Here is a 14,762-nt window from a genome sequence, read left to right as displayed (position 1 = left end):
AAAAATATTCTGACAGTCCTAAAGAGTTAATTTAGCTGTTTTTGGGGTTTTATCCCCAAATTACTCAGCTCCAATTCCAGCCAGCTAGGATTCCCCCAATCACACAACACCATCAACACCAGGAGGGTGAAGGCTAGCACAGGTGTCCTCCGAAACCTGTAAAGCGTCATTGGACAGCCAAACACGCTTGAAGGAAAGTGCCAACCACCAGATCTGTTACGCCAGCTAACTGGTGAGTGATGGGGGGAGATGGGGGCCATCCCATCCACCCAGAGAGAGCGAGGCCAATTGCGCTTTCTTGGACTCCCGGCCACGGACAGCTGTAGCATCACCAGGGGTTAGACTCACGATCGGGCTTCAGAGCTCACCTGTTTGTGTGTGGCCTCTCGAACGTTCAGCATTTTGCCTCTCAGGGGGAAGACTCCATAGCGGTCTCGTCCAATCACGCCCAGCCCTGAGACGGCCAGGGATTTGGCTGAATCTCCCTCGGTCAGAATCAGTGTGCAATCGGATGAATGTTTCCCGCCTTACGGTAAAAGAGAGACAGCCATCGATTACACATCAAAACATTATAATAGGGTCTGAGCAGTGGAAACATTTTATGGTCAATATTGATAAAAAAAAATCTGATAGCTGTCTGTATTATATCAGCACATTTTATGTGTAGTTTTATATTTTACACTTTAGTTTTAGATGTACAGCGCTGTGTGAAAGTCTTAGGGAGCCAAGACACATTTGCAAAATCTATTTATTTGTGTAGTTTGTGTTTATTTGCTGAGAAAAGTGTTGATATTTGAATAAACGAAATTTATAGAATATTAATTAATAATGATTGTGTGTATATATATATATATATAAAATAGTGATTTTCTGGACGTCAGTGTGTTTGTTTACCCATCTCCAAGCCTCTCCTTGAGGAAGTCCAGTATTATATGTAGTTATAAAGCAGCTCCTGGTTTGACCAATCAGTGCTCAGTAAATTGAGCTCATGATGTCATTGATGATATTAACGAGTTTCTGTGGCGGCTGTGAAGGTGTCCAGGAAAAATATGGACCCAAGATATTATTGTTACTTTTTATTGTTTTTCTGTTTATTTGAATTATGAATTTGACTTTATTCTAATGTATATTGTGATAAACTCACTGCTGAGGTCAAAAATTTGCATAGATGCCTAAAACTCTCACACATTGCTGTTTATAACTGTCGACTGATTTTATTGTCAGTTATCAACTATAAATTGTGAAATATTACTATTCTCACTTAACACAGTTCTTAAAGTCAAATTGGGTTCTGTTAATCAAAGCGCTCTTGATAAAAAAGGTCATTAGTGTAATATTAACATGCTATTCTCCTGCAAAACGTCAGGCTTTCCAAATAACAAAAAAATGCAGGTCATCAAAATTGGCCAAAATTATCCATATAGCATTCAGGCTCCACATTTCACAGCCATTTAGGAAACGACAGACTAGTGCCATCCGCCTTGGGAAAGAAGCATGGACTACAGACAAGAGGATAAAGAGCAGCGAACACCCAAACACTGAACTATGAGGGAGGCAGTCAAAGAACTATAGATACAGAGTTTAGCTGATGCTGTTGTCTTTCATCATGTATTTTATCTTTGATAAGATATTTTAACAATTTAAGACAAAGACACACTGGCAAATTGACAAATTGTGTCAAAATATTCACTTTTGTCTGGTTTGAAGCCAGAGCAGGTCCTAAGGGTCCAGTTGAATGAGAAGTTTTGTTGTCACATACAAGCCACAGGGCGTCTGGTTGTTTCTGACTGGTCACTCTATGAAATCACCCCCTCGCGATTTGAACATTCCTTCAAAATCGCAGTTTCGATTTAAAAACGATTGATCATCCATACTTATAAGCCAGGAGTCGCAACCCAAATGTTAAGAAGAGCCACTCTGTCCCTTCAACAAAAAATTAAACCCCTTTGGGAGCCGCAACGTTGTATGCCCGCTTTACCACCTTGGCTGTAAAGATGTCTCAATATGTGCTGATGTTCTAGTATAGGCTAAAAATATAATACCAACGAAAACACAGACTCACTTTGCTCTGCTTTAAGCTGTAGCTCAGCTATAGCCGCTTTTCCCACATCTCTGGCAGGAAACGTTTTCTCAAAAGCAGAACAGCTTCTTGTAAAACGTCTCTCAACGTTCAATTTATTACGAGGCTGACGACGTTTGTCATTCGCAAGATTCTTGTTCAAATTCGTCCGTTCCACCTTAAATGGTGCCTGAAGTGCCAGAATGTAACTGCTACGCCATTTAAGGTGGAACGGAAAAATCTGAACGAGAAGCTGTTGAATGAGCAGCGACTTCAGCTTCGTATCTTTTTAGTGTTTCAGTTTCTTGTTGCAGATTAAACGTATCAGGAAACCAGCTGGACTATAAATGCAAATACGTCCATTCATCTCCAAATTATTGATGTTCGTCTTAAATCTCTCTCTTTGCCTTTTCCTTAGATTCAAGCTAGGTGAGACTTTAATCTGTGTTGCTATGGTGACCAGCAGTCTGCGCTGATCTTCAGGGTGAATCAGCAGTTACATTAACTCCAGCATTTAAGACCCTTTATTGTTAAACTGTGTCAGAACGATCAAAAGGAGGATTATTTTAAGTCTAATTCTGCCGCGGAGCAACAACGGGGCAGTAAAAGAGCCGCATGCTGGCAACCCCTGGTATAAATGGTGCTGCCCCCTCCAGTCTCTCTGAGTCTTCAATGAAGGACGTGACATGTCAAAACGAGTGAGGACTCAGGGAGCGCTTCTGAGCTGTCCGAGCTTACCAGCATCGTTAGCGTCGTCCAGTTTTGGGATGCCTTTGATCTTGCTGTGTTTGACCGAAGAGCACTTTTTATTCAGCTGCGTCTGAGCCTTGAACTTCACCCAGTTCAGAATGCTCTCCACGATGCCGCAGTTTGTGGCCTGCATGGCAATAAGAGAATTGAAGTTTACACAAAAGTGTTCGGTACTTTGAAAACACTGAAGACACACAGATGAAGATGCAAAAGAAAAGCAGCGTGGGCACCAGGTTTTTCACACTTTTGTGTTTTCCCTTATCTACCATGCCTGATTCAACCCTTAAGCTGATGATCAAGCTCTTTGCCAGCCCAATCAAGTTTCTTACAGCAGTGAAAACACAAAAATGAGTGGAGAACTGGTTCCTAAGACTGGCACTGTGAACCACTGGGACGGAATTTGTTCGGTTGCCCTTAAAAGAAGTCATAATTCTACAAATCCTTCATCTGATCTAATCTAATCTACTTTCATGAGACCCCTTACCGCTCTTATGAATTTTTCAGACAAAGCACATTTGGAGCCAAAGTTTTTGGTCTGAAGTGTCATGTTCTCCTTCGTCTGAGAATCAAAGGTCGGGTTCTCGATCAGAGCATTCACAAACACCCAGATGTGGTTCTTGACCTGAAACGAAACAACAGATACGGAACAATAACTTCACTGAGGTATAAAAATCAGACTGTTTTATACACGATTTAGGATATAAACATTTAAAGGGCCTCATGCCGTGACCATAAACCGAAGCCGAAGTCGCCAGATGGTTTAATCCTAGTACTTAAAGCCCGAACCTGAAATGGTTTCACCGAGACTCCTGCTTTATTCTTCTTCTTCACCACCTCGATGAGTTTCGCCACGATTTGATCCACAACGTAATCGATGTGTCTGCCACCCTGAGAGAAGCGAAAACAATTAGAACGTCCACAGTAAAATCAGCGCCACCTAGTGACTAGAAATGGCTACAGTCATTACAATTAGACTTGTTTCAATTAATAGAATCGCGCCTGGATTGGTTACGTCACAGTCTAACCAAAACCTTTGCTTGAAAATATGAACCTGTATGGTAGTTACACAATTTAATAGCCTTATTTGCCCTTGTAAATAAAATCTGGCCAGAGTCCATATTCCTGAAGCGTCTCTGAGCAGGAGCGCTCATCTATGATCCGTCTTTGTCGGGAATGTCGTTGTAAATAAGAGAGGAATCTGATCCTAGATCGGTTCTCTTACTCAGAGAAACTGAATGAGTGTTTTTGAGCCAATTCTGTGCCTTCAGGACAAAATACACCCGCTTAACTCACCACTTTAATAATAATAATAATAACATTATTCTCCACTTCAAAGTTTCACAAGGCCCAAATCCTATACTTCTCCTGTTTTTCTCTCCACCAGAGGTCTAATCATCATAACTCATGTTTATAACTCCCTTTTATTCCTAAACAGGCTGTGCCTTAATGACTAATATGTGTAATAGTTTATACACACTCCCCGGTCACTTTATTAGGTACACCTTGCTAGTAAAAGGCTGGACCCCCTTTTGCCTTCAGAACTGCTTTAATTCTTCGTGGCAGACTTTCAACAAGGTGTTGGAAACGTTCCTCAGAGATTCTGGTTGGTTATTTGAGTTCCTGTTGCCTTTCTATCATCTGGAACCAGTCTGCCCGTTCTCCTCTGACCTCTCACATCAACAAGGCTTTTTCGTCCACACAACTGACCGCTCACTGGATGTTTCCTCTTTTTCGGACCATTCTCTGTGAACCCTAGAGATGGTTGAGGGTGAAAATCCCAGCAGATCAGCAGTTTCTGAAATACTCAGACCAGCCCGTCTGGCACCAACAACCACGGCACGTTCAAAGTCCCTTAAATCCCCTTTCTTCCCCGTTCTGATGCTCGGTCTGCACTTCAGCAAGTTGTCTTGACCACCTCTACATGCCTAAATGCAGTGAGTTGCAGCCGTGTGATTGGCTGATTAGCTATTTGTGTTAACAAGCAACTGAACAGGTGTACCTTATAAAGTGGCCGGTGAGCGTATATATAAGTATGGACTAAAACAAACTCTTAACAAACAAGTATTAAAGTGTTTAAGCTTGAAAAAAGAAATGTTATTAAACATCAAATTGCTAGCAAATAATTGAATTTAACATTTACTCCTGATCTCAAAAATGAGTTGGAATAAATGAGTCAATTCCAATGTTAACAGTTCACTTCATAGCAAAGTTGTTATATATTTGTCTCACTGACTGAAATCAGTTTACCAATCTAACTAAAGTGAATCCCATTATAAACTTCAAACTTAGATTACACCACGAGGACCTCAAGTCACTGCGTGATTTAAAAAAAAAATCACCATACTGATTAGATTAAGTGCTCAACGATGCAATTAGGCTTAAATGTCAGTGATTAATGGGTCTTTTGTTTTCATTCACTCTTCTTTGTCCCTTTTGTTTTCAGATACTTTCCACTGAAGTCGTGAGTGAAAGGATGAGTTCTGGAATTTGACTGTTTCTTCGTCCTGGAAAACAAGCAAGTTGAACCCTCTGGTGATCACAGATTCGGATCCCTACTCAGATGTAAGTGCAGATCCCAGGTCTGTAATCAGCCCAATAATACAACCACCCCTTTTCTGAGGTAGGCAAACAGGCTTGGCTACCTTGGTAGTAGCAATGCTGTTGACGAAGCTGATCTGCTGGAAGCCCTTCTCGCTCATGGTGAGACAGACCTCCCAGCGCTCGTTTACGGCCTCGTTCACCACTTTCAGAGCCACGCCTGTCTCGTCCAGCTTATCCTTCACGTACAGGTCCACGTAGCTGCGGAAGCTGTTCACCTACAGCAGGAGACCAGGCATCATTAGTGAGAGAGAGCACAAGGACAGATAATCAGTGTGATATCAAACTGGCACCGTGAGAAGATGGTCTTTTATGCTGACGCGCAACCTGAAAGCAGTAACACAGGATATCAAACCCTCGTATCTCCAAAACAGAAACTTCACACGAGAAGGAAAAAACATTTTCAAATGTGAGTTAAAGCAAAACAAAACAAAAAAACTAGGCTGCGTTCACATTACCAGGCTGAAGTGGCATTTTTGCCCTAAAGTGAAGATCTGGTGTTTTCAGGGCTGTGTGGACACAAATCTGATCTGAGTCACTTTCATATGTGGTTCTAGATCGGATACGTATCCGATTCGTGGCCGTGTGACCTTAACGTGACGCTCAGATCGGAAGTCATGTGCTTTTTTCCCGCTGCGCGTGACCATCGTTTAGCATTACCATGGCAACAGCGCCGACCAGACGTTAAAGCCTGTAAACGGTGGAAAAGCAGCTCATCTCACCTTCTTCTCCTCCGTCTGGCTCTAATAACGAAGCTGAGAGCTGATCAGAGTTAATGATCTTCTCAGCGAAGCTCGATCTGCTCGTTAGTTTGTGCCGATGATGCAGCGATTCAGTCGCGTGACGTCACTGAGTAGGAGGAGCTCATGAGGGTCATTTCAGGCCAGTTCGTCACGTTAATGACCGATTTGAGTCGCTTACCTAAACCAGTGTGAACCATCGAGTCAGAGAGACCGGATTTGAGCAGAAAATCGGATTTGAGCAACGAGGCTTGTGAACGTAGCTTTAATCAAAGTTATTTTGGACCGTTTCTGTTGATCCGTTCACTAGTTGGCGTTTTCGAAATATGCAAAAAATGAAAAAACAATGAAAAATTGGAGTTACAAGGTTTTGTTATGACAGCGTTAATATGTGCAACGTCCATCAGATGTCCTGCGCACCAGGTGTGGTCAAACTGTTCGTCTTGGTGGGCAGCGTATGTAGTAAAACAATATGCAAACGTAAGAATCAATATACGAATTATAAGAATTATAAGTTTAAATATATATAAATTATATATTTTTATTATATCTAAATTATATATAGCAGAAATGATAAGCAACACTCTTTTTTAAAACCAAAATAATTTGATTTTGTTATTAAAATACAATTTTAAAAGGTGACTACGTTTAAGGTCACTGCCTGGTGGACCAAGTGTCCACCAGAACAAAACCCCACACGTCCATCTTTGTCGTTTTAAATTTTTTTGACATAATTTACAACAGCAAAGCCCTCATTAGAGATCAGACATCACAAGGATTTATTAAATTCCATTACTGACACTCCAGATTTAATTTACCTAACTATTGATTAGACAGATCACGTATTGCATGATAATTGCATTTGAAACTGGGCTGCTATGAGGAGCGCACCAATTACTATTATTTGCGACTAGTGTTTTTCTCTCTTTATTCGTGTTTAAAGCATTTTTGCCCAGCACTGAGTATAAGAAACAGTCAGGCAGGTCGAGAAATGAAAGCGAACATCAGCGCAAGATGTTTCGTCACTGCAAAGCGACAGTAACGTCGAAAAACATCCGGGGCGTTTTGACCCGTCAGTTGCACGAGGCAAATGTTAAAACCACAACAGCCGCCAGCTGCAGCCGACTTCCCCAAACACGCCGCGCCTCAGCTGCTCACATGCAACTGCAACAACTACAGGCTGATCTGCCAAACAATGAGACGGCAGCCCAACAGCTCGGACGGTTCGTTACAGTCGTTACGGTTTATGCCGCTGCGGGACAGGCTGGTTTATCCTCATGTGACTCCGAGCCTCTGGACAGCCGAGATAAGCTGCAGAGGCTGATATGGTGTCGATAATCGTTAGCAGCATGCAGGATTTGGGCCAGCAAGATTACCGGCCATATCAAATGAGTTACTGCAAAATATAAACAGATCAGACAAAAAAGAAAAAAGAAAAACGTCTGTAGTCGAAAACCAGAGCAGACGGGTATTTAGAGTAAGACAGACAGTACAGTGTGTGTTAAATAATATGTACGCGTCAGCAACTGCTCTGAATTTACCCGGAAAATATATCATATTTATGTATAAATACTCTCCATTAACTCCGTTAAATATGGGCACTTAATGTGCTTACAGCTACGCACTTTACCTGTTGGCCTGTTATTTACTGGACAGCCGAAATCCCACGTAGGGAAAACGGCTAAGCATGCACTTTCCATTCCTACAAGCACTCTGTGGTCGTTTTGGGCTCTAATATTTGGGCAAGTTTTGCACTTTTTTCATTGTTTTGAATGTAGATTAATTCATTTCTTATAAAACAAGAGAGAAACTAATTGGAAATCAAGTGTAACTTTCACTATTTTAATTTGGAATGATGTTTTAATTCGGAATGACACTGCTTGCATACAAAGTAAGCACCAAATCTCTACAGTGAAATATTTTATAAAATGATCAATTATTCTAAAATGAATTAGAAACGTCGATTTGATATGTCGCTGCTGTTGGAAGAAAACCTTGCATCTCCATTTTTCTCGTTTTTCAGTTTTTGACATAGTTTGAAAGGAGCTGTTGTTCTTTACTTTGCATGTAAATTTCATGATGAATGGACCAAAAGAAACGGCCCAAAACGACTTGGAAGGACGTCTGGTTCCATTGACTTACATTAAAAGTAAAGAAGGTTTTTTCCTTCTCCTGTAAAGTTTCCATTTTGGAGATTTTTTTTCCCGAGGTTTTCTTCCGACAACAGCGATACATAAGTGACACTTATTAGTCCCACAACTGGGAAATTTCACCTCCGCATTTAATCCATGCAGTGAAACACATGCTTAAGGAACGGGGCAGTGAGCACACTTGCCCAGAGCGGTGGGCAGCCCTATCCACGGCGGCCGGGGAGCAGTTGGGGGTTAGGTGTCTTGCTCAAGGACACCTCAGTCATGAACTGCCGGCTCTGTGGATCGAACCGGCGGCCTTCCGGTCACAGGGCCAGTTCCCTGACCTCCAGTCCACTGGAGGGACTGACCGAACATTTCGCCATGAATACAGAGTCTGACACGAGCCCAACATGCCAATAACCGTAATATAGACACAGAGAGGTGTGACTTACCGGCAGCTTCTTGCCGTTGAGAATGACTTTAACACCCTTGCAGGATCCGGCGACGTCATAGGCCCTGCGTGTCAGCAGAGCCACAATGTCCTTGTCCAGTTTCTCCATCTTGAACTTGGCGAGGTCAGGCTGGAATGTGACGCAGGTGAAGTCGTCCCCGTCGAAGTATTTGATCTTGGGGTCGCTGGTTTTTGTCATGTTGTTCTGCCACGTCTTTTAGGGAGGAAACATGACAGATCATTTTCATCGGTTAGTGAATTTAGTTGTTTTTGTTTTTATCTCTTTATTATGCGCGCAGGTTTCCGCACAATTAAATAGTTACGACGTACACAGAGCCGTTCAGAGCGGCTCGATGTGAAATACTCCACTGGAGTCAGAGCTGTTCACAGTGGTGGTGATAGGAACCAGACGTCTGCCTCTAAAAGCTCCTCACAGAAAGTTCCTACATGACACGGTTATGAATTCAGTGACTGATGTTTGAGACAATTTTACAACGGTTTTGTGATAAAATCATGGCCAAAAATGAAATTGCACTAGAAATACATTTTATATATATATACACACACACATACATACACACACACACACACACACACACACACACACACACACATATATAAAACCCCTAAAAGAAAACCTCATATCTCTATTTTTGTCATTTTTCAGCAGTTTATAGCACAATTTGAAAATACCTGTTGCCCTTTACATTATGTGTATATTTTATGAAGAATGGACCAAAAGAAATGGCCCAAAATGACTTGGAAAGACGTCTGGTTCCATTGACTTACATTAAAAGTAAAGTAGGTTTTTTCCTTCTCCTGTAAAGTGACCACTTTGGAGATACAAGGTTTTGTTCCGACAGCAGCGACATGTATTAATAATGTTTATAATAATGATTTTCAACTCCGAAATAAGATGGTTCTTCAGTAAAAAGAAAACAGCTCTATACAGAACCATGAACACTCAAAGAACCCTTGATTAAAGGGCACTTTGCATGATGAAAGGTTCTTCAGGTTGATGGAGAACCTGCTGTAGATGGTTCTATAGAGCACCTTTTTATAAAATGTTTCATACAGCACCAAAAACCGTTCTACTATAGTTACAATGCCAAGCTTGTAACAACTGCAGAACCTTTTTCGGTGCTATATAGAATTTTTTTAAAAAGGTGCTATATAGAACCATCTACAGCAGATTCTCCATCAACCTGAAGAACCTTTCATGATGCAAAGACCTTCTCAGGATAGCTCAGACAGACGCTGGTGATCATCTGCTGCATCACCCATCCATAAAAATAAACCCCAAAAATCACAACCCCTAGAATTCAAAAAGCCCACATATTTGAATGTGGGTCTGTCCATTTTCCCCTGTCCTGCCCCTCCTTGCCCACTTCACTCTGACAGGACACACCCTGGCTCCCAGCTTTGATCTCTGACAGCGGTTTCCGTGAAAGTCTGTAAATGAGAGATGCTCTGAAGAGCATGACGAAGCACATCAGAGATACGGGCTACATTCCCATTCACTGTTTCATGCTCAGTTTTCGATGCTGTATTGATATCCTCACATCTGCGCATTAGGACAGCTCATTACAGCTTCAACCACAGAGGCTCACGCCCTGCTGTCCTCAAAAGACCGGAACGTCTGGATGGAAATGATAAAGTCAGACAGACCACACGGCTTTTCTTATACACTGGCTACAGACACAATAGTGGAGGCCCAACTGTGAAATTAACTGTGCTTTGAAAACACAAATGCGCACCGAAAGTTGCCAAACACAGGAAAAATAACATTAACATAACCGTATTCCGTACGCTGAAGTATTCCATATGCTTCATTATTATATATATTTCATTATTCCACATATTTATTATTCTGTACATTTCATTATTAGATGTTTTATTATTCCATATATGTCATTAATCCATTTGCTTCAGTATTCCAGATACCTGAGTATTGGATACTTCAGTATTCCATGCACTTTAGTACGTTGTAGTTCTCAGTATTCCATATACCTAGGTAATCTGACACCTCAGCATTCTGTATACTCCAGTATTCCATAAAAGCTTCAGTATTCTGTAAACTTTAGTTTACCATACACCTCAGCATTCTTATACCCCAGTATTCCATGCACTTTAGTACTCAGTACACTTTAGTATACCATACAACCCCAGTATTCTGATACTTCAGCATTCCATGCACTTTAGTACTCCGTACACTTTAGTATACCATACACCTCAGCATTCTTATACCCCAGTATTCCATGCACTTTAGTACTCCGTACACTTTAGTATACTGTTTACCTCAGTATTTTGATACTTCAGTATTCCATGCACTTTAGTACTCCGTACACTTTAGTATACCATACACCTCAGCATTCTTATACCCCAGTATTCCATGCACTTTAGTACTCCGTACACTTTAGTATACTGTTTACCTCAGTATTTTGATACTTCAGTATTCCATGCACTTTAGTACTCCGTACACTTTAGTATACCATACACCTCAGCATTCTTATACCCCAGTGTTCCATGCACTTTAGTACTCCGTACACTTTAGTATACCATACACCTCAGCATTCTTATACCCCAGTATTCCATGCACTTTAGTACTCCGTACACTTTAGTATACCATACACCTCAGCATTCTTATACCCCAGTATTCCATGCACTTTAGTACTCCGTACACTTTAGTATACTGTTTACCTCAGTATTTTGATACTTCAGTATTCCATGCACTTTAGTATTTTGTAGTTCTCAGTAATCTGACACCTCAGCATTCTTTATACTGCAGTATTCCGTAAAAACTACAGTATTCGGTACATTTCAGTATACTATATACCTAGGCATTCTGACACTTCAGTATTCCATACAGTTCTGTACTCCGTACATTTCTGTATTCCGTACACTTACAAACGTCAGAATTCATAAAATAAAAACGCTGCCGGATCATTTCTATAACTGTGTGTCTGTAACCGTTTACGTTGTATTTTTAAGTGAGTTAATTGCTATAAATCAACGTGAAACTAGTTTTCCTGTCGTGTCATCTCGAGCAGATGCTGACATTTTTCTGGAACAGGTCAATGATCGTTTCAGTGAATGGAGTTTGTTGTTGTACCTGTTTAAAGCTGTGTTTGTACTCTTTGCAGGCCGTCTCCACTGTGAACTTGGTACTGAATATATTACAGAGTTTAGCACCGTACCCGTTCCTTCCACCTGGAGAGCAGAGATAAGACATCTGTAAAGGGGAAAACACCTTCGGATCGCAAGAGCAGAGCTGCAGATCTTGAAGCCACGCTGCACAAAGCCTGTATGTGTGTATATATATATATATCTACATATCTATATATCTATCTATCTGTGTGTATATATATATATTGTTGTTTTTCAGTTTTTTACATAATTTGAAAATACCCATTTCCCACTGTGTGTAAATTTCATGATGAATAGACCAAAGGAAATGGCCCAAAATTACTTGGACAAAAGTGGTTCCGTTGACTTACATGAAAAGTAAAGTATGTTTAAGTTCTAGATTAGTCATTTATACTCCAATAACTGATAGGAGTATTCCCCATATTAGAACAGTCAGTTCTCACATTTCTTAAAGTCAAATTAACTGCAGAAACTCATAAACGATACCACTCGTAAATAACACGACTACTGCAGCACCAGGGACAGAGCTTTCCAGAATTCTCTGGACTTTTGTTTTCTATTAATTACTTCTTACGTTTTCTAATTTGTCTTATTTCTCTTTTGTTAAAAGTGTTTCGTTGTGATATAATGTTATATAATGTTGTTCCCAGCTAAAATATGCAAAAGGACCAACAGGCCTAAAATAAAGTGTCAATAGTGTCAATTATTAACAAAAAATTTGAATTTAATGAAAATAAGAAATACTGCTAAAAAACCCCGGCTTTCCTGTGCCGTTCCGCTCAGACTTAATATTATTGGGGGGAGTCGTGGGCTGGAGGTTAGGGAACTGGCCCTGTGACCGGAAGGTCGCCGGTTCAATCCCCAGAGCCGACAGTCCATGACTGAGGTGTCCTTGAGCAAGACACCTAACCCCCAACTGCTCCCCGGGCGCCGTGGATAGGGCTGCCCACCGCTCCGGGCAAGTGTGCTCACTGCCCCCTAGTGTGTGTGTGGTGTTTCACTTGCATGGATGGGTTAAATGCGGAGATGGAATTTCCCCGGTTGTGGGATCAAAACAGTATCACTTAAAACTTTATCAAGGTGTTTAAAGTAAAATACTTCTACAGTTGTAACAGTTATCTTTCCAAATATGGTCATTATTCTGGTTTTCGTCAAAAAAAATCATATCAGTGTATTATTATTGTTGTTGTTGTTGTTATTGTTATTATTATTATTATTATTCCAAGTAGCCATTTTAGTTACCTGTGACTTTTTTCTCATCATCGTCATAGTTGCTGGATGTTAGCAGGTGTCCAAAAATCAGAGCCGGGACGTACATCTTCTCATCCTTGTGCTCCACCACTGGAATTCCTTTGCCATTGTTCCACACAGAGATAGTGTTCGACTCCCTGACAGACCAAAAAAACATGCATGAGCTAATAAGACCGACGCATAAACATATAAACAAGCAAGCTAAAACACAAATCTCAACGGAAACAAAGAAAAAATTACATTTCCTCAGATTTTAAATTATTATTAAAGTCCTTTTTTGCCAGATTTCAGCCAGACAGCAATTAGGAATTAAATTCTGTTGCATTTATTTACTTTAAATGGCAATAGAAGAAAAGCAGTGAGCATAAGAGGCTGAGCATTGTGGAGCTATCTAGAACACTGAATGATGTGCAATTTTCATCAATTACTGAATCTACTGTTTCACTTTATCAATATTATTGTTATTATCAACTATTATCTCCCCTATAGAGGGTTTGTAAACAACAACCAGCATATGGCAACAGCATAAACTGCATTTAAAGCAACTGATATCTATCTATATGTTGGTTTGTCCTTTTTTACGTTTCACTGCTGCACTGGATGCTCTCCAGCGTTTACGAAACTCCGCAGTACTGTTCAAAAGTTTTTGTTGTTGTTGGGTACCAAAGAAAAGCAATTTATCTGGGTAGTATGTGTAAAAGTAGAGATTTTATGTGCGTTATTGAGTGTGTTTACATGCACTCAATAATCCGATAACTGCAGAAAATCAGATTTTGTCAATAATCCAATCAGTAATCAGATAATGGGGAAACTCCAGGTCTACATGACTCAGGCAGTAATCAGATTTCTGCTTTGCTATCAGTCAATAAGGGCGGCACGAAAGGTCTGGGTTCGATTCCCCGGCCGGGCGACCAGCGCCCTCTCTGTGTGGATGTTCTCCCCGTGTCTGTGTGGGTTTCCTCCGGGTTCTCCGGTTTCCTCCCACAGTCCAAAGACATACAGTCAGGCCAACAGGACGTGCTAAATTGCCCCTAGGTGTGTGTGAGTGTGGATGTCTGCCCCATGATGGACTGGCAACCTGTCCAGGGTGCATTCTGCCTTCTGCCCGATGACAGCTGGGATAGGCTCCAGCACCCGAACCCAGAAGGAGAAGCGGCTTAGAAGGTGTGTGTGTGTGTGTATCAGCCAATAAACTCAAAGAAGATGCAAAGTAATGTAAAACATTACTTAAACATTTAAAGATTGCGCCACTTTAACTGAAAATATGAACATACATCAACTAGAAGATGAAGAATATTTAAATCCTTTATTTCATGTTTGGTTTCATGGTTTGGTTTCAAAGTGTTTTGCTGCGTCTCGCAACATCTGCCGTCTGACTGGGATCTTCTAGATCGGAGGATGCTGTTTACATTTGAGTAGTTTGACCATTTGAGTAGTCGGATTACTGCAGACATCCGATTATGATGGGATTATTGAGTGCATGTAAAGGCATGTGTTTGTATACATATCTTTTTGTGGTGTGGCTCCTTGTCAAGGTGGAGGTTTGCCTGCATCGAAGAAGCAGAGAGCTCTGCTGACTGGAGCTTTAACTCGTTCAGTGTCTCCCACGGCTGAAAACACTAAGCAGAGGTGCC

General features: G+C 41.0%; 1 protein-coding gene across 2 annotated transcripts in view; it reads right to left on the bottom strand.

Annotated features, from left to right (window-relative positions):
* top2b (DNA topoisomerase II beta) overlaps positions 1-14,762 on the bottom strand; it is a 64,043-nt gene that overhangs the window by 29,195 nt on the left and 20,086 nt on the right. For both annotated transcript variants that reach the window (XM_037539774.1, XM_037539778.1), the window contains exons 5-12: positions 13,120-13,265; positions 11,843-11,940; positions 8,732-8,944; positions 5,452-5,625; positions 3,596-3,697; positions 3,294-3,431; positions 2,798-2,936; positions 369-526 (exon numbers count right to left, since the gene is read on the bottom strand). In XM_037539774.1, the coding sequence (XP_037395671.1) occupies positions 369-526; positions 2,798-2,936; positions 3,294-3,431; positions 3,596-3,697; positions 5,452-5,625; positions 8,732-8,944; positions 11,843-11,940; positions 13,120-13,265 (1,168 nt within the window). The remainder of the gene's footprint in view (positions 1-368; positions 527-2,797; positions 2,937-3,293; positions 3,432-3,595; positions 3,698-5,451; positions 5,626-8,731; positions 8,945-11,842; positions 11,941-13,119; positions 13,266-14,762) is intronic.

Source organism: Pygocentrus nattereri, chromosome 1 (assembly GCF_015220715.1).
Source record: "Pygocentrus nattereri isolate fPygNat1 chromosome 1, fPygNat1.pri, whole genome shotgun sequence".
Taxonomy (NCBI): Eukaryota; Metazoa; Chordata; class Actinopteri; order Characiformes; family Serrasalmidae; genus Pygocentrus; species Pygocentrus nattereri.
This window is presented reverse-complemented; position numbering and strand designations above follow the sequence as displayed.